Source organism: Schistocerca piceifrons, chromosome 7, assembly GCF_021461385.2.
Source record: "Schistocerca piceifrons isolate TAMUIC-IGC-003096 chromosome 7, iqSchPice1.1, whole genome shotgun sequence".
In the NCBI taxonomy this organism is placed as follows: Eukaryota; Metazoa; Arthropoda; class Insecta; order Orthoptera; family Acrididae; genus Schistocerca; species Schistocerca piceifrons.
Genome location: NC_060144.1, coordinates 255,860,831 through 255,881,246, shown reverse-complemented (window position 1 = coordinate 255,881,246; position 20,416 = coordinate 255,860,831). Strand labels below are relative to the sequence as shown.

The following is a 20,416-nucleotide window of genomic DNA, read 5'->3' as shown; positions in this document are numbered from 1 at the left end:
AGAAATGTGGCCATTAAGATATTGAGGACAAGGAAATTTAACCAAGAAGACACCATGCATTCAGAAAGGACAGAGGGACTAGTAGTGGTGGTGTATTTATGTTAGTGCATAGAGCATATGCATGTCAACAGGCTCCTGTGATAACGTCAATGAAATTCTAGGGGTGGAGCTCAGCACTTGCACAGGGACAGAAAATGGGGAATGGGGTGTCAGTACATATCGTTGGCTCATGGACACCTGGCTGAAAAGATGGATGGAGGTGTAGTTATTGGGGGAGGCCTAAACATACCGTTTTTTTCTGATAAAGTCTGGTGACTTGTGGCACAAATGAAGATAACTGAGGGGCTAAGTGTCCATTAGGCTGTAGTGGTTGAAGTATGCTCAGAGAAAACACCATTGGGAAAAAGAATAAAAAGAAAGGATAGTCGCAGAATATCACAAACAAATATTGGGAATTATAAAAGTACTTGGCTGAAATGTAAAGTCAATGGTTAAAAACAGGACAAGGTGTTAACACACTGTAGTCAGAACTGAAGAAAATTATATTAAAATGTGAAGCAAAGGATGTTATACGAAATGTGAGCAGCCAGAATAATAAAAAGGAAGGTGAAGCTGTCAAAGAATACAGAAAAAGTAAGATATTTAACCAGAATTACTTGAGTATAACGAGTGGGGAAGCACAGCGCGAGACAGAAGTAAATGGACAAGAGAGGAATTCTGTCAAGGTGTCCACATTTAATAACAGGAAAATACATATATCTGTAAAAGCAATAGGATCGAGGAAGGCAGCAGGGGTAGAGAGAATAATTGGAGAAATACTTTAAATTGGGGTTGGAACATTGTGCCTTTTCTAAGACTTCTATATGACATCAATATAAATAATGATGTCCTCTTGTGTGAATGGAAATAAGCAGTAGTAAGTCTATGTACAAGGGAAAAAGAAAAAAGTGGTGATAGAAAAAACTACAGATCAACTAGTCTCATGTATTAGAATAAAATATTTGAAAAGATCACCAGTAAAAGTGTGAGAGAGTATTTGCAGGAAGAGGATTGGTTGTGCAGGAGTCAGCAAGAATTTAAAGCAGAGCTTTCATATGAGCCATGGCTAGCTTATTTTCAGAAGGATATATCAGAAGTGACCGACAAGAGAGGATAACTTGACCATATAGCCATTGACCTATAAAAAGCTTTTGACAGAGTGGATCATAATGTATTGTAAACAAAACTGCAAGGACTGGGTCTTAATTAAAGAGTAGTATGTTGTATAACAGAATATCTACAGCACATACAATAATAGAAGTTGAGGGTGAGAGACTTCATATTAAAGGTAGCAGTGATAGAGAGAGGTGCATCATACAGCAGTAAAGTACTGTTTCTGATTTATGCCATGGACATTGGAGAAAGGGTAAATTCATCTAATATGAAATAATAGTTTACAAGGTTCTGAAGGGTTCAAGTAAGGATTTGATGTGCGCTTGTGTGTGTAACTATGCAGTTCTTGTACATTGAAATTTTTGTCAATTTTTTGAAAGCGTTTTTAGTTACATAGGACAGCGAGTTGCAGGTGTCATGGAGTTTGTTGAGAGATGTTATCAATACTACCTATTGTTATTTTTCACTATGTGTATTGGTCCTGTTTATTGGCATTTTGTGGTGCAATCTGTTTCTGGTTTTTTGTAGTGGTACTGTTCTTTCAAGCTGAGTTATACAGCTCAATTCAGTTGAAGTTCTGTTACTTTGCATGGCTTTTCTGTAGGTGACTAGTATGATTTCTTTCAAGATTTTTGTATTGGTATCAGTATTTCAAATTAAACATAAATGTTGTGTGCCTAGGGCCTCCCGTCGGGTAGACCGTTTGCCGGGTGCAAGTCTTTCGAGTGAGCTATATAGCTCAACTTCGGTTGTTGATACTGCATATTGCCAAATTTCATGAGTTTTTGCTAGGTGTGTAGTTAGATTTCTATTACGATTTGCATATTGGTACCAGTCTTTCAAGTTGAGCTATACAGCTCAACGCTGGTTGTCAATACTCCAATTCATTAGTTTTCACAATTATTGATTATGAGCATAGTGCGACTTCTTTTAGGATTTCTGTACTGACTTTTCACTGTATCATGTTTCTGCTGTTGCTGCATTGCACATATTTTATTACTCATGCAATTTTGTGGTGGTTGTGTTAGATTTAGTTTGTTCCCACACAAAACCCTGAGAGTCCTGCGGTAGTCCCATTAGTTTCAATATTTGTTATACGGAAGTTGTACAGTTTTGTACTTGATTGATGGTTAAATTTTTGTGCTATGGAAATGTTTATAAAATTAATGGATGCCATCCTGATATCAAGTTTTTGATGCAACTTGGGGTTTGGTATAACGTCAATGGTCAAAATCGATGGGTGATATCAGAGAGTCTGGTTTTCCCAAGGGATTTAGTAAGGTATCTGGGTGAAGATGCAGGGGAAGACATAAAACCAAGACTGCTCACTGATTAAGTACACAAGGAAGGAAAGAGATCAGTGAAAACTAAAGAGTGAATGCAGTCGACTGTAGTGCAGGTAAATATTCTTACATTGGTAGAGGAGTAACAATCCAAGATATCCCCTGCCTCTTCCCTAAAAGCATCACTAAATTTAAATACCAAACACCAAAGTTTACAGACAACAAGAAAAGGGCACAATAAGTTTTATAGTATGTGATTATATACTAGTGTAATTATGTGATGTGAAACTATACTCACAAACAAAGCAACAGCCATATCTGCAAGCAAATATAAATTAGGCCTAGCTACTAAGAATCTTTCCACATGGCACATTCCTTCCCCCAAGAGTCATATCATTTACACAATATATCCCTTACAAGGTGTTTATTTTCTGTATATGTGTAAAATCAGTTTCACCACTGCAGTCATGTCTCATAAGAACTGCACCACCAATGTTCACAAGCAGTTTCTTGGTGCAATTCGATCACCCCCTGAATTACTGAGTCGACTAAAAAAAATACATCTCTCACTGTGTACTGTTATCCTTGTCAGGAATAAGATTAATTTCTCCAACAGGGCAACAATTTTCTGAAATCATTCAAAAATGAGGCCAACACTACTCACTTTTCTGTTCATCTCCCAACTCCCACAACATAATCACAACACATGCTCCTTCTCAAACCATTTTTTAATGATCTGTCCGATATACTTTGAGGACCTCTCCCCCACACCCAACATCTTGTATGATGCACATTACTAACACCCTATCCGCTGGTTGTGATGCACTCCATCACAGGGAGAGACATACGAGATAACTTACAGAATACGACAGCTAAAGTGAAGCCACTGAATTCTGGCCTGACAATCCCTATGCAGGATATAGGCAGAAAACACGTTCTTGCTGGACACATTCTGTAACACAGTAGCTACGGAAATAACAGTTGGTTTTCAATTCCTTTTCTTTAATGAGTGTGTAACACAGCTTTCGGCAAGTAGAAAAAATAAATTACACGCCCAACTGTAATTCTAGAATCATAAAAACGAAATTATACCTGTGATCTTGGTAGAAAACATACAAAATACAATTGGTGCTAATAAGATATGGTGGAAACAAAAAAATGAGAGAGTATTGTTAAGTACCATCTGACCATCTTTAGCCATCTTTTTTATGTCAGCAATGATCTTCTTTTCTTGCTGTTCCATCCGCGCTCTTTCTCGATCCAGATCTCTCATAGCTTTGTTCAGCGCACGCTGATTCTGCCTCAGCATTTCTTCCGGCGTCAGTTTCTTTCCGAATAGCCATTCTAATGGCATTGTAAATACCTGCGGGTAAGAAACGTCAAATGGTGCACAAATTAAAAACAAATATCAATTTTTGAAACGGAAACTGTCAAACTCCACGCAATTTGTGTCAAGGTAATAAATAACGCCATCCACTATAACTAGTAATGTTTTCCGACGGACTTGATTGCGTTTGTTTCTCTCCAAAGCGGTATTTTCCAACAATATTTCATTATACTTAGCAACAACCATTACCTTCAGAAAATATTTACTACACAAACTTCACAGTTCACAACTCCAAACTCCTTGTCCAGAGTTGTCCTGCTGTCTATGACTAATGTCACAGGTATTATTGCTACAAGTCGCATGTCATTTGCATCACACCACCACAAAATTCAATTTAAGAGTTGCATTTTTGATTCAGCACGCATAATAGTTTAAGAAAGAAATATGAATAGTTACAAGAGAGAGAGAAGAAATTAATCTTCCCGCTCATGATTTTAATGTAAGTGGATTAATTGACTAGTGGCTGTTGGCTAATATTGCCGTAGCGCCAAAGATTTCAGGTCTACACGTCGTTTGAAAGTTTGGGAGGCATGGATGCAGGTGATGTTTGTGTTATTATTTATTAAATATTGTTACATAGACTCAGCAGTGATAATTTAATGAGTAGCGACCGTGCAGCTGCTGTTGGTGGGAATGAGAAGTTGAGCGTTGTAGAGTTTTAGGTTATTCGCACGATCACTCTTCTGTACAGCATTCTTATTCACGAGCACCCCAACTACTAAAAACAGTTTTTACTGTTTACACTGTGGTGTATGTAGTGCAGGACAAATGCCCAAGTGTTCAGGCCGCTAAGGCACATTAAAAATCGCGGTTTAGGAGCTTATTTTCATTACAAAACGAGAAATTAATCTATAAAATATGTGTATGGTTTATTTTTGTTGTTGTTGTAGTTTATACTTCTTACGTTAAATTATACCTAATTCATTAACTAGGAAAGGTGGAAGATGCCGGTATTCTGAGGATAAACTTCCTTTTTCTTAAAATGTTTAACCAGTTGAGCATTTTTGCCATCCATTCACACTTCCTTTACTGGTAAAGCAAGCTGGTAGCCATTTGTGCCACCCTTGCATGTATACATGTACCCACCAAGCAATATTTGATAGTCGTCTGTTACACAAGCAAAGTGCAGTTCCAAGTATTGTATGAGCCAGTCAAAGCCTTCAGTCACTTGACATACAACTAAACCTAAGTGATCCTTACACTTCATATTTCCATGACATGACTGATTCCAAGTTATACTGTGTGGTATGATGCACTTGTTGAATCAGAACAGTAATTAAGATGTCCACTCATTCGTTGAGGTTGGTAGATACACTGTAGCTGCACTTTAGCCCCTTTGTTGTCTCCAATATGAAGAGAAGGTTTTGTAATGGCTCCCAACACTAGTTTATCCTGTGCAAACGTCATCATCTCTGCATCACTACTACAATCTACATTGATTTGAGCCTGCTTACTGAAGTTAAGCATTGATCTCCTTCTACAAGTTTGACTTCTCACACTTCCACCTCGTATCAAATTGATGGCTCCTAAATTACTCAGAATGTGTTCTATGAGCTCATCTCTTTTCATCAAGTTGTACCACGAGTTTTGTTCCTTCCCCATTTAGTTCCAAGTCTCTTCATTGGTTATCCAATCCCCACATCTAATCTATAGCAGTCACCTTGTAGCTCCACATTTCAAAAGCTCATAATTTACTTATTTGTCTTGTGACCATTCAGTACAGCAGTTTAGAACATGTCAGATACATTGCAAAAATAATATTTTTGTATGATACATAAAACAAATACGGAGTAGAGTAGGGTTTAGATGAAGATATAGCAGGAAGTTGGCCATGGTGGAATCATACGAGCATTCACCTTAGCAACTAGGGAACTGTTTAGCATACACTTTTCAGTTCTGTGGAAGTCTAAAGTCAAGACAGAAATCTTCAGAAAAGACTTCATAGCACTTGACTTTATATAAGATGTTAGTTTATTAGTCATTTTGAGAGTCACTTTTCTTGCTACTGCTATTCTGCATTGTATAACCTCTGTACTTTGGCCATTGTTAGTTAGTCTGCTACCCAAATAGAAACTCGTTTTCCTTTACCGTACAGACTGAAAAACATCAAGTAGGCCTATATGCTACAACCCTGTCTCATTTCCTTCTCAACTACAGGACCATTTCACCAAAAGTGAAACAAGACTTGATTGTTGTAAGCAAAATTTTTGCGGTACAGTTCAGAGTTGCCTACACTGCATAAAAACAAGTGTGGAACACTGTAATTTCTTCGTAGACGCAAGCCAATGAATCTACTAATAAAAGAGCAAGATCTTTTACACAGTTTCAGAAAGACGCTTTTTTTCAGTACATTGCTATTTTCTGTAATTTTCTTTTTAACCCTCTAACGGTAAGGTGAAGTTTCCTGACATCAATGGTAAGGTGAGGTTGGATCAGACCCCACCCTCCAAATATCAATTTTTCTGGGTAAAATAAAAAATGAATAATGGGAAAAAAGTTTTATTATTAATTAAACACACATAATATTTGTTATAACAAGTTTTTTTTTAATTTTTATAGTCAATAAGTAAGAATATAAAGTAATTTGGAAAAAAATAGGAACTTGATTACAAAAAAATACCTTAATAGAAATATTCTCTGTAAAAATCAATAGATTCAGTCATCAACTAGGAACTTGAGTGCTTTAGAAATTCTAAAGATAGGAACTAAATGAGAAACATCTTTTACTAACTGTAGAAAATAATTATAGTGTCAGCAGTTCCGAAATATAAAGTTCTCAATAGTAAATGTCTTTGTACACATAATGTAATAGGAACAAATAATAAATGTATAATGTTATCCTGGAAATGATCACATACAGCCCTGAAAATGCATATTTGGCTCAATTTATCACATCTCAGTTTCTTTACAGCCAGGGCATATAATAACTTTATGCTCCCCACATACAGAACGATTACACTTAGGGGCCTACTGCAAAAAGCATTCCCTTCCTATCTTTTGACCTGTCACAAAAATCACATCTTCTTTTCTTTAGTGGCTGTGCTTGGGTAGGCTTGTCTAATTCAATTGGTTCTTTTTCTAAAAGTTTTCCAATAGACGAATGGAGCTCACGGGGAAGGTGTGTTGTTCAACCTCTATTCCATAAGAGGTTTTTTCAAAGAGAGCGCAAAATTTTTGAGAGATGATATTCTCGCGTCATTTGAAAAGCTGTCCATTTTGCTATTGCTTTTGTAAATGATAAAACTATTTATAGCAGCGATGTCTAAAATAGCATAAAAGTACCGCATGGGCCATCTTCTCGATTTTCTTTATGTGGTCCTGCTGTGGCAAAGCTTATCTAATACATCGACCCATCCTTTAGTTAGATTGTAGAACTCCATAATTTCAGGCGTATTTGATTTTTCGTTTATCTCTCCAGAGAAGTGCATAAACATTATCAGTAAAACTTTTTTATTTTTCTTTGGGGTAAATGACAGCAAAGTTTTGTCGTCCTGTTACATAAATGTTGAAGAGCCTACTGGAGCTGAAAGCAGCATTGATGGTGGTATTTACAGTTTGTTCCTCCTCAATGTACCTACAAATGTGAGTTTCTTTTGGAGGAGGGTGTTAGTCACCTCCAGTGAGGAGAACCAATTGTCCGCTGTAATGGTTCTATTAGAATCCCTGATAGATTCAGTCAGGCGCAAAACATACTGGGCAGGTAAAGGCAAATCTCCAGGTCTCCCCTTTATTCTGTTGTCCTTGCCAGTGTATGGAATGCCAGGCAAAAAATAGAATGTCCTTGCGTCTCATAGTGGCATTATTTTCAACCCATATTTGTCGGGTTTTGATGGGATATACGTTTTGAATGGACAGGCAGCCCGAAAACTCGGTAGAGTCTCAACTACTGTGACATATTCTGATGGACTATAATTTTTTTCGCCGTTAGATTCAAACATGTCCCACACTTCTCTGAAAGCCGCAAGTTTGTTGTTTATTTTTCTGGCCTCTCTGGTGGCTTTATCATCGAAGTGGAGGTTTTCTAGAAGAAATGCAAACCTTTTCTTGCACATAGTGCAACGGAATACCTGAGGTCCATAGGTTGCTGAGAACATCTCATCTACACTGAGCATAGAATTTTGTAGCACACAACTTGTGAAGAGAAGGCCCATCGACCCTTTTATTTCAACGCTCTCTGTTGGTGAATGAAACCACTGGACCATATTGTCCTTTTGCCTAGATTTCTCGGTTTCAAGATTTGTGTGCAAAACAATTTTTTCTATAATTTTCGAATCTATAAATAATAAAAATATTTCCAATTCACTAGTGACACCCCCCCCCCCCCCTTGCTTCCCCACGTGGGCCAGGGAGATGGGTAATAATATTTGATGCTGGTGTCCTAGAAAATTTTGAATGGATGGGTTTGTTGGTCCATATTGTCTCTAAGTCTTTACCTAGCTCAAAATTTCTCTCATCATCTACATCTGACTGAGAATTATCAAACTCGACTGCTCCTGCCGCACAGTGAAATACATCGTCCTTGTCATCAGTATTAGATAATACATCAGGCTCGGCCTCCATTTACTCCACATCAACCACCTTGTAGCGTCAATTCTCGTCCAGCAGGCACTCGCTGTTCCCAGTACCTGCACAATACTTAAGTGCTTTTATCAAATGCGCTTCCCCAAAACTTTTAACAAAAACAGCCTTCAGAATTCGTAAAGATCGTATTTTGTACATTCAATAAAAAATTAATAGAAATGAATATTTACAAGAATAGACCTGTTACACTAATACAGTACAAAATTCTTATACTCTGCTGAGAGACTTTATAATTAATACTTATTGTAAAGAATAGTTACTTAACCTATGGGCCCATTGTTAATACTAGTGTGTGTGTGTCTGTGTGTGTGTGTGTGTGTGTGTGTGTGTGTGTGTGTGTGTGTGTGTGTGTGTGTGTGTGGGCGTGTGTGGGTGTGTAATTATTGATTCATAAAGAGAACAAAAAGCTGAAGTACGCTACCCATAACCCTAAACTACTATATGTAATCCCAGCTGTAGCCTACCTGTCACTGGAGCATGCTCACAACTATGGATGACAATTTAAATTTGCTAACTACGCTACTACAGGCGCCACTGCACTTCACTTGCCGTCTCTGATCCCAGAGGCTTTGATGGATCCCTGAAACTGCTCAAGACATGGCAGCCACACCCAACTATGAAATGAACACATATTAGACGGGATAAAATTAGCTGCAATTACATTAGTAATGGAAATTAATAATAATACTATATGTACCTTATCGGCTACACCCGTTTCTCATACATACTCCCCCGTCGTGCCCCGCTGAGACAACTCGATGGATGTTGCTGTCTCTGGCGTGGCTGATATGCTGAGTTGGTCACTACTCATCTGAGATGGAACTGGATGTACTGAAACTTACGGTGGAAAGTTTACACAAAAAAAACATGGCAGGCTTCACAAGTTACAATGCAAAGACTCTACCTCTGTAAACAAGTTCTCATAAATATCATACTTTTAGAGTTCTCTTATGTGCTAGGTCTCACACCAAGACACCAATTACCGGACTTGTTGAGGAATTCCGTACCTTTTGCATTACACCGTTCATACGATAAATCCCGATGACTGCACACGTTCAGAGAAGTGACATACCATCGTACGAGAAACTCGCCACAGTCCAGAAAGGTTGCGCCCAGCAGCAGCGGCATGGGTGGGCACGATGGCCATGTTTGTATATCCGCCTCCAAACCCTAAGAGTATGGTACAACGCACTGTGGCGTGCCCAACACGCCAACGGGGGGGGGGAATGTCTCACTGAAAATAGGTGCAACACTGCAGTTGTGTGCCCATGACACCAGTGACAAATATCGCAAAAACAAATAAATGGTGCAACGCTGTAAGTTGTGCCCAGAACAATGTCGATATGCATCCAGTAGCTCTTCCTCAACAAAGACACAGTAATAGGTATGGTGGAAAGACAAAACACACATGAAGATCGAGTCTGTGTTACCACTTACTCGGAAGAGTGGTGGCCCCACAATATGACGGGAAGTCCGGAAAAGTGAGTTAGACCGACACTTTGTTTTCGGAATTAACCAAGATTGCGCAAGGATCTTATGTGGCTTCGTAGCCCCTACAGGCTACATATGTACGTGTTAAAGAATATAAATAAAAACAAATTACCACACTTAATGTCTAATAGGTACACAACAGAAATATGTTTTCTAACCAAGTCTGTTTTACAAATGTTTCCGTTTTGTTTCACACACAGGTAACACTTTACTTTCTATACGAAAACTTCATTCTCATGCTCCTTACATTTCAACATATGTAAATGACTCTGTCCGTGTATTTGTGCGGATTTTCCTCGAGCCCAATCCGCCCGGTCCTGGCTTCAATCTTGCCCTCCTTCTCTGTTTCGGTGATTGGAACTCGCGTTAGGACCATGTGTTTCGATTGACTCCTCGCGCTGTTCATCTGAATCTCTGCGCCACCAGCTCATGTCGTACTTGCGGGTATCGTTTTGTCTCTGCAAGTTACTCTGTCATCCTGAATTTTGTCTTCCATAGTCCTGCCTCCAGGATGTTCCATCATGCTCATTCCTCCTGTCGTTGTTATTGCACGGTGCTCCACGAAAGTCGCCATTGTAATGGTTATATTGCCCTTTCCTTTGATCATGTGCCACTTCTTTTTAAAAATTAGCTCCAACTCGCACAGAAGGCTTTTGAATTTTTCAATATTCGATCCGCACTTTCCTACAAGCAGAGCTGCTTGGCAGTTTCGTGAAACAGAACTTAATTATTTCAGCATCACTATGTGGCACATCAAGAAACTGATTCTTTTTAATTAAAGCCTCAAAGAGCTTCGTGGGGCTCTTTTATCCTGATGCCTCCAGATCTGGACACAAAATGATTTCTTGTTTTATTCGGTCTTGCATTTCGCGCAACCAATATGTTCCGAGAAACGCGTCGGTGAATTCTTGGTACATTCGGCATGTACCTGCAACACTGCACATTTTCTCAGATGTCGTGCCCTCAGTGTGCTCGCAGATAAGTTCTAATTTTGCTGTCAGTGGCCAAGATATGGTAGCATGTTAAAAAACTGTGACAGCCAAATTTTTGGGTGAATTGAGCCTCCATTTTCCTGGAAAGTTTGGAATTTGAGGACCGATAAAAAGTGCTTGTAATCAAACTCTGGTCCCTCTTGCACCTTTCTGTTGGTTCTAGTATCGAACGCGCCCGTCTGTTCGATGCGAGCTGACATCTCTTGTTGCGTGCTGTGACCACATAGTTCTGCCCCATAATGATACTGGAACTGAGTGTTGGTTGTTGTGGTCGGGCTGTAATTTTGCATCTGTGCGCTCTCTGGTCTGTTGTGTGCGCTTCGTAGTCCATTACCTTGTGCCGACCCTGTGCACGGTGGGCCGCCGTCCGGCGCCACACTTCTATGTCCGCTAGTCATCGCCACTGGACGTGGTGTACCAATTTGTACTTCATGTTCCAGGCATGCTACATGTTCTTCTAGACTTTCACACTTTGGGTGGTACCCACGATGCATTCTTCAACGCTTTCCAGCTTTTGCTTTGTGCTCGCAAGTGCTTCCTTCCCCTGGGCTTTTATTGCATCAATTCCTAACGCATTGACGTGTCCAATTCGCCTAGTGATTCTTGCACAGTTATTTGCAACATTTGCCATTTTTTTTGGCGCCAGCTGCTTCAACTCATGCTAACGCTGCTTCCTTCTTGGCTTCAACAGAATTTTTCTTCGCCTCGACACTCGTCTTGCCGACATACGCTATTTCACTCTTCACTTCGTTTACAATCCCAAGTACCTTATTCTCTACTTCATCCATTCTCTTTTCTAGGCTGTGCTTTCTGTCCTTTACCACCCCCAAAATCTCTAATAATAAATCCTTCGGCTGACTAGGCCTGTCTTCACCAATTGGTGATTTTACTCTAGACACTTGAGCACTGTTATACTGTCGAGACTGAAATTTCCTCAGTATTTTCTCATTTGTGTTCTTATTTATATAAACAAGTGCCTCCACATGCCTTTTCACTTCTACTCCCCCCCCTTCTTTCTCACTGATTTCACCATTAAGAACCTCCTGTTGTCGGTCTGCCACCAATTCGTGTCTAACATCTGTGTCACACCTCCCGTCCTGTAGGAAAACTCAACAATTCTTCATCTGGCTCAACTATGTTGCTACCCGATCCTGCTCCATTGTTTGCAGTCTGTTTATTTGAGATGTGTTCAACAACAGTCGTGCCCTGCTACTAGTGAACATTCATTCACAGAACGTCAACAACAACAAAAATATAACAGCGAAAACCCCTTGTAACACTTGACACAAAAATTGCACTAATTGACTCCTACCATTAAAAAAAAGAATTTAACCCACAAGTACAAATGTCGATAAAACAACCCCTCCAAAATAATTTCAACGCTGAAGCAACACTGTCAGTTTCAACGGAATGTCATGTGGTACAGAACCCACACAACCAACACACACAAAATAATACAAACTGTCAGTTTCAACGGAATGTGATGTGGTACAGAACCCACACACAACCAACACATACAAAATAAAACAACATGAAATTACTAAATAAATGAACAAAATCAATGGTTATTACATGCGTGTCGCAAAATATTTCTATTCCGAAATCTAATTACAGCAAAGAAAATTAATTATGGTGTTTTTCTTTGATCAGGAAATGTTATCAATCAAATCTTGGCGGGAGAACGAGACATGCACTTGACCTCCTCCTTATCTACCAGCTAATTAATTATCCGCACAATGGTAATGGAAGGAAATGATGGTGGACCCTGCTAGTTGGTAAAATAAGGAGTGCTCACTCACAATAATTTAATAAAAATCGTAATCTACTCAAAAGAGAGAACTTTATCATAATAAAAAACAGGAAATGGGATTCTGCCTATATCTACGAAATGATATGCGGATTAAATAGCACAAAGAGATTTATTATATTTCAGAACATAAATGAACATGATTTTCGAAACACACACACACACACACACACACACACACACACACACACACACACACACACAGTAGGTTAAAGGATAGGGTATATTGAAATATTATGAGAATAAGAGTTGGCTCGAGAACAAGGGGCTCCTACACTCTGTGATGCAATAGACTGACGATAATGACTGGAGGTCCTAATGAATCAAATATTAATCTCCCGACTATATAGCAGTATCGCAATTAGTAATGAGAGCTGCCATGCAGCAACTCTGTGTCGAACCCTGGCCTCAAAGGCTGTCCGAGAATTCTAAGTTCTTCTGAAAACGAGCGACCAAGTTGCAAGACCATCCGACTCCGAGGAAGATCAGATTTCGAATCCCCTGCCCGCGCAACGCAAGAGCGAAGCCAACATTGCCCTACTCCCTACTCTGTTTGAAAACTGCGAATCAGCATTCAGTTCAGATTCCAAAATTCCCCCACACTGTCTTAGAGCATCATTCGCGCCAGTAGTGACTGTTCCCTCCAATTTCGAGCAGGGCTTTATGACTTCAACTAGCCTCAGTTTAAGTTGATCAGTCATGCCTCTGCTTTTCAGCTGAGGGCACTGAACTTGCCGTTTGACCGGCTATGAAAACAACCTGCCGAGACCACCGGCCATCTGGTGCCAGACACTCACACCCAGCAGGGCACAGCCCACAAGAATTCTCAGATCAAGAGGACAATGCAGTCAGTCGGTGCCAGGAATCTTCATTCCGGACGTGCTGGAACAGTAAACACATAAACTGTGGCGACACTCAGATGTCTCACAGGTAGTTTCGCCCTGCACACAATAGGCGGAACTCGACCGACGTCAGTCGTTCTGCCAGGCGCTTAAGCCTATTGTACGAACCCCTCAGAATTCAGGGAAGTGCAGCCCCCAATTGGAAACGCAGTGTGCCACGTCCTCCAATGCTCACCTTGCACAGGCCACCCAGAGAAGTAAAACAACATGTTTAGGAATCAAGTGAAAAGTATTCTTTGATCTCTCAGTACAAATACTCTCATTACAATAACCTTATTCGGTCTGTTACTACCGTGCAATGGCATATAACATTAATAAATTTGATGAAAATAGAGGAGACATGCAAAAGAGGGCATGGAACCTCTCAAAAACAAGTAAGTTTTTGGACATAAAGCCTTCTTCTGAATTAAGCAAAATCTCTCTCTCTCTCTCTCTCTCTCTCTCTCTCTCTCTCTCTCTCTCTCTGGCTGCCAAAGCCAGACTAATTATTCCAGAGACAGTGTTCGTGTGTGTGTGTGTGTGTGTGTGTGTGTGTGTGTGTGTGTGTGTATTTGCCTAATTCAGACCATGGTATGGTGGGTAGCGAAGGGTACCTTATACCACTGCTTGTCGTTTCCTTTCCTGTTTCCCTCGCAGGTAGAGTGACGCAGAACCGACTGCCTGTGTGCCTCCATATGAGCCCTAATTTCTCGTATCTTATTTTTGTGGTCCTTAAGCGCAATGTATGTTGGTGACAGTAGAATTGTTCAGCAGTGAACTTCAAATGCTGGTTCTTTAAATTTTCTCAATGGTGTTTCTCGTAAAGGATGTCGCCTTCCCTCCAGGAATTTCCACTGTGTGGTGAATAGCAGTCTATCCTTTTCATAATATTGTCATAGATTCTAATTATATTTTTAGTCCAAGTTTGTTTCATAATTAATAAATTCTATGGAAAATTATATAGGCAAAGAAGCAGCTACTTCAAATTTTAACTTTCAAATTACTTTACTGTAACTTGTCCCATTCTGTCACAGCTTAAATGACTAGTTCAAAGACTCTCTGAAAAAATGTTAATTAGTCCTTATTTGTAATCAACTTCACATTATTATTGTAGTAAACTTAAAAAAAAAAAGATAGGCGGGGTCAACTGAAGTTTGCAGCACCACCCACTTTCTTTGACCTGTGACATGATTGTGTTTTCCTGCGTGACGTTGTTGTGTGGCATATTTGAAATGGATCATGTGTGACAATGTGGTTGGTGGCATATTTGAAATGGACCATGTATTTAGAGGAAGTGATGGAGTATGCAGTGGTGGTGTTTAGTATGGAATGTTTGTTTCTAAATTGTTGGTGAGTAATTCACTGAAGTCCTTGAGTACCGTAAGTGAGAATAATAGTAGAAGAGTTTGTGGTAGTTTGTTGGTTAGTTATTTCAGCGTGTAGTTGGCATTTGTGGGTAATAGATTCATATTTGTATTTGGAATTATTAGTGCAATGTGTTGTTTATGGTTGGAGAATTAATTTTATGTCCTGTTTTTGTTAGTTATGGATGTGATAACAAAGTTCATCAGCAGGTTCTTGCATGCCACAATGAGAGAAGAGATGTTGAGCATGATTAAATTCTTATATTTATTCAGTCTTATATTATTCAGTGAAATGTTAAGTTTCTGGAGAAGGAATGAGACATTTGTAGCTCAAGTAACCTAGACACATTCTCATATTAAACCTTACCACTTTTTAACCAAGTTTACTGCTTACGTATTGCAGTAAAGTTACTTGCACATTCGCACATTATATACTCGAGACAATTATTTTATGTTAACTTGGTTCATTTAGGAGGTGACTTTTCAGCCCTGGGAACTTTGTGCACTAGTGTAGATGCAAAACATTTCTGCTTCACATGACTTCAAAATTTTACTACAGCAACTGACAAGAAATTTATGTACTTATTTGTTACACTTTAGCCTGTTACCTGTCACTTAAACACAGGCTGTATTCAATCCTACAAATGAGCGTACGACATCGTTGGCCAAGAGGCCCCATTCGGGGAAGTTCAGCTGCCAAGTCTTATAAAAATTATTACTATCAATAACTGATGTTTTCTGTATATCAGCAGCTAATTGTACAGTATACATTACTATATCCAACACAGTACTACTTCCCATTACCATAACAAATTCTACCATTAATAAAAATAGCAGCTACTAAAAAATCTAACTATATCTACTACTTTTATAAAATGAGTTATTGTGTGCCACATTCCACAATGCACTCCATTGCTCCCTGGTCCTTGTGTGCTGCTGAGGGTGTTGTGGCTGCATCTACCTCTTCTGTTGTATGGAGCTCCCTGTTTGTGAGGGACAACTCCTGTGCTCTGAGGGAGCATTGTTGCTGCCAGTGAGAAGTGTAACCACAAGCTGGTCCACATCACCCGGGTTGTAGGTGATGAGTCATGGCACATGGCTGCATTTCCACTCTAGTGTTGTTATGATCTCCGTGCATGAGGGTTTTGCTGTTGATCTACAGCAGCCGTTTACCTCAGCTGTCATTGCTGCATTGCTTCTTGATCATCTGTCACAATATCCTGTAGTGCAGTGGATGGGGATTGACTGATAGGTAACATGTACAGAAACATTCCTTGTAATAGTGTCTGCAATATTGTCCATGATCTGCTGTTCTGTCTCACCGGAGTATTTCCTTTATATCAAGTCTTTCATGCCAATTCAGTTGCTCCTGATCATATCAGCAACATCGGCATAAGTGGGCTACCCCATATATAGTATGTTACGGTGTGCCTTTTTCACAACAGCCACATTAAGAGGTTTCTCTTCAACCGATTAGATGCCAGTGGGTGTTGTGAGGCTCCTGACCCCTGCAGAAATGTGTCAGGCCTTTTGAAGAATTCAGGTACCTCACTCCTGGACTCTGTTTTGGGAGAAAACCATAGGTATGCCTTGCTGTTTGGGCATCATCCGATAGTTCCTGCCACTTATTATGGAGGATCTGACTGTGAATGGACATGCGATGCCTGAACTGGCACCGTACGAAAAGCTCCCATCAACTGAAGAAGTATTCTGCACTGTGCTCTGTTAACCCGTGCTGGTGTTATGGGCAGACATCAGTGCACCCAACACTCATACAATATACCATGATCACAGTTAGGATAGCATTATGATACATTATTATTGTTTGCATGGTAGTGTATAATCATAACTGGCTAAGGTAATAATTTTGTTCATTGTGATCCTGTCTCCCTTGTTTATTTCATCTGTATGTGCACTACAATTTTGTCACTCGCCCAGGGAAGAGGATCTGGTGATGGACTTTCTCTTTATAGATATTTTGCTTGATTTCATAATAGGTTCCCTTTTAACAAGTGTGTGGTCTTTTCCGGTGCAACAGGCAATTTCTCCTAGGCACCACTAAAGTAATTATTGAAGAAATATGTTACATCTGTCTTCCGGGTTGCTTCTGGAGCTTCCGTTCACCCGGGTCACCAAGTTGTTGCACTCCTGTGACTATTTCATTAGCTTGCAACTTTCCTAATACTAGGTCAGGTACCAGATCCCATGGGCAGTTCAAATCCCTCAGGTGGTCCAAATGGCTGCCCACCATAAGTGATTAAGTGCCCCTGTGATGTCCACTTTATCATTGAATGTCCTGTGCAGCTTGCCAGTAAAAAGCAACAGTAATAGTGGCTAGCATAACTGCTGACTCTGTTCTTTGTTCCATTCTTCTCTTTGCCGAAATATTTCCTTAGCGAGTCTTCATTGCAGGCAAATTTTCACAGTATATGTTCCAGCCAAGGTGTCTTCTTTATTCTTGTCCTCTCCACTAGTTTTTTACCTCTCCTTTTCTTAGAAGTACTTCTCCATTTGTCAGTCTGTTGCACTTTCAGTGTTGTTTTTCACCATTACATTTGAAAACTATTGAAGTATTTTTCTTTTTCATTCTGCCCAGGGTTCATTGCTGTGTGATAGTACTCTCTAGGTAATTCTTAATTCTATCTGAATTATTTTTGCAGTCAAAGATCTTTCACGTCATCAGAAGTTTTATATCTATAGATATTCTACTTCATATTTCCTCCACACTGGTTACATTTTACATCACTTAATGTTTTTAAATTTTCCAAGGTATTTCCTTCTAGCGAGATTTCATGGAACCTTCATTCTGCAAAATTCTCATCAGTTTGGTCTTTCATGCATCCATCCACATTCTTTACTCTTTTTCCCAGTTTTATGATACTTCCTTGATAAATTGTAATTCCTTTTCTGGTTCAGCCAAATGTGCTTGAAGATCTGTGTACATATAATTGTCTTCATTTTTTCTCCTCCTACTGTTATGCCTGTTGCTTTTCCTTATATTTTTTCAGTTGGTGGCAAACAGCACCCTGGTCTAACACTTCTTCCATTATCTGTTTTGTCTATTTCTATATCACCAATACTTACAACTTTCGGTCATGTGTCTAGTTCCTTTATGTCTTAAGTTACACTGTCTGATCAAAAGTATCTGGTCACCTATTAGTGGACATTAATATGAAGTGTGTCCACTCTTTGCCTTTATGGTGGCTTGAACCCTGTTGGGGTCACTTTCAGTGAGGTGTCTTAATGGCCGAGGTGGAATGGCAGCCCATTCTTCCCGAAGAGCCAAAACCAGAGAAGTTAGTGCTGTTGGACACTGGGGTCTGGAGCAAAGTTTACATTTCTAACTCTTCCAAAATATGTTCTCTTAGGTTCAGTTTGTGGAACTGTGCAGGCCAGTCCAGTTCAGGAATTTTATTGTCCACAAACTATTGCCCCACATGCTGTTCTATGACAGCTTGCATTTTCAAGCTAAAGCAAGCAATCATCATCTCCGAATGGGTCGCCTACTATATGCAGTACTGAATGCTGTAAAATGTGTTCATATCCTTTTGCATTTAGTTTTTGCATAAGCAAAGTAAGGAAGCTACACTCTCATCATGAAAAACACCCCCACATCCTGAACACCACCTCCATATTTTACTGGGGTACTGCACATATGGCAGGTAATGTTCTTCAGGCATTTGCCAAATTCAGTCTTTTCCCTCAGGTTGCTACAGGGTGCAGTATGATTCATGACTCCAAATCACTCATTTCCAGTTATCCACTGTCCTGTGGCATCACTCTTTACATCACCTCAAGCATTACTTTTAGCATGACTACAGGCTTATGATGAGCTACTTGACCAATGTACCCAATTCTTTTTAACTCCCTACACTTTGTGTGCCAAGTAAGGATACTTGTGATCAGATAATGCCTGCCCTTCCATTACACACAGAGGACTTCATAATGATATTCCAATCCATTCAGTCTTAAATTTTCTCCGACTCAGTACAACAGATGAGCTGTTAGCTTCCAGCATTCTTTCTTCTTCCATCTCCAAACATCTAATAGTATTTTGGGTTCCATTTCGTTTCCTGAATTGAAACTAACCCTTGCTGCTCACGTTATCTTCAATTTTTCTTTGTAATCTTCTGAATTAATAATTTAAAGTGTTAAATTTTTCTGGATAATTTAAAGTGTTAATTTTTTGTGTTAATTTTTTTTCTTTAATATATTTGTGTGTGTGTCTAAACGCGCGTGCGTGTGAGGGGTGGCAGGGGATTCATTTTTATATTTTTATTGTACACATTTTTACAACTTCATTGCCAATTTCTTATATGTGTTTTCAACTTTTGGCTATTTCAGATGTTCCGGATCTCTCTTCAGATGAGTCAGAGGGTTACAATGAAAATGACATAGAAGAAAAGACAGATGCAAAATGTCTGTTTTGTTCTGACTGTGTCAACATATCAGAAAGCCTTATTCATTTGAAGGAAAAACATAATTTTGATATTTCATATTTAAGAGCAAAATTCAACATGGATTGTTATGATTACATAAAACTGATTAATTACATCCGTACGAATAAAATTGAGGCTAATGAAGTGATGCAGTTATCAGACCGGGTGTGGAATGATGACAGATTTCTAAAACCAGTGTTAGAAGATGATACATTCTTAATGATAGGTAATGTGGAATTTATAACTTTTTTTGTATAATTTGTAAAAATGTCAAGTTGCATCATTCCACTGTTAACTGTAAATCCCAGCTATAACTACCCAGATGAGATTGTCCATAACTAGGATGAAAGCAAGGGCATACCTTTTTCAGAAGGAACACTTCCTGAATAGGGCTGTGTTTCATGATACTAATTCCAACAGATCATTTAAATATTCTACATTCCTTCTTGTGTTTAGGGCATCACTGCCACTAAGTACTTGAGGTCACATTTTTAATAGGTCCAATCTTACCAAATGTCAGGGGCAGGCACAGAATTGTAATTGGATCCTTCTGTTACCCACTGGGCTCATCTTGTTAACTGAAAACTGTAGAGAAAACCTCAGTTTGCTTGTACAATTAGTTCCCCCCCCCCCCCCCCCTTTCTACTATAATCATTGGTGGAGACTTTAATCATCCAACAGTCAACTGGGAAAAAGTTAATATTTTGTTAGTTGTCGGCACGATAGGGCATCCTATGAAACATTACTAAATGCATTTTCTGGAAACTGCCTAGAACAGATAGCTCAGTGTCCCACTAATGGTGGAAATGTACTGGATCAGTGGCAACAAATGAAGTCATGCATGGAAAAATGGACTAGTGCTCAAATGTAAAAGCTGAGAGATAATTGTTGCCATGTGTTGCTGGCTGCAGGAACTATCAAAATTCACATTCGTCTCACCCCTAAATATCTCATTAGGATATTTAGGGGTGAGATCAATGTCAATTTTGATAGTTCCTATACCCAGCAACAAGTGACAACCCTTATCTCTAAGTTTTTA

General features: G+C 39.4%; 2 protein-coding genes across 2 annotated transcripts in view; one reads left to right on the top strand and one right to left on the bottom strand.

Moving 5' to 3' along the window:
* Window positions 1-4,113, bottom strand: part of LOC124804738 (charged multivesicular body protein 2a) — a 32,817-nt gene extending 28,704 nt beyond the window's left edge. The window contains exons 1-2 of the mRNA XM_047265033.1: window positions 4,012-4,113; window positions 3,616-3,798 (exon numbers count right to left, since the gene is read on the bottom strand). Of these exons, the coding sequence (XP_047120989.1) occupies window positions 3,616-3,789 (174 nt within the window). The 5' untranslated portion in view covers window positions 3,790-3,798; window positions 4,012-4,113. The remainder of the gene's footprint in view (window positions 1-3,615; window positions 3,799-4,011) is intronic.
* Window positions 4,114-4,134: 21 nt separating this feature from the next.
* LOC124804737 (protein arginine N-methyltransferase 1) overlaps window positions 4,135-20,416 on the top strand; it is a 114,243-nt gene continuing 97,961 nt past the window's right edge. The window contains exons 1-2 of the mRNA XM_047265032.1: window positions 4,135-4,362; window positions 19,283-19,603. Coding sequence (XP_047120988.1) covers window positions 4,353-4,362; window positions 19,283-19,603 — 331 coding nt within the window. The 5' untranslated portion in view covers window positions 4,135-4,352. The remainder of the gene's footprint in view (window positions 4,363-19,282; window positions 19,604-20,416) is intronic.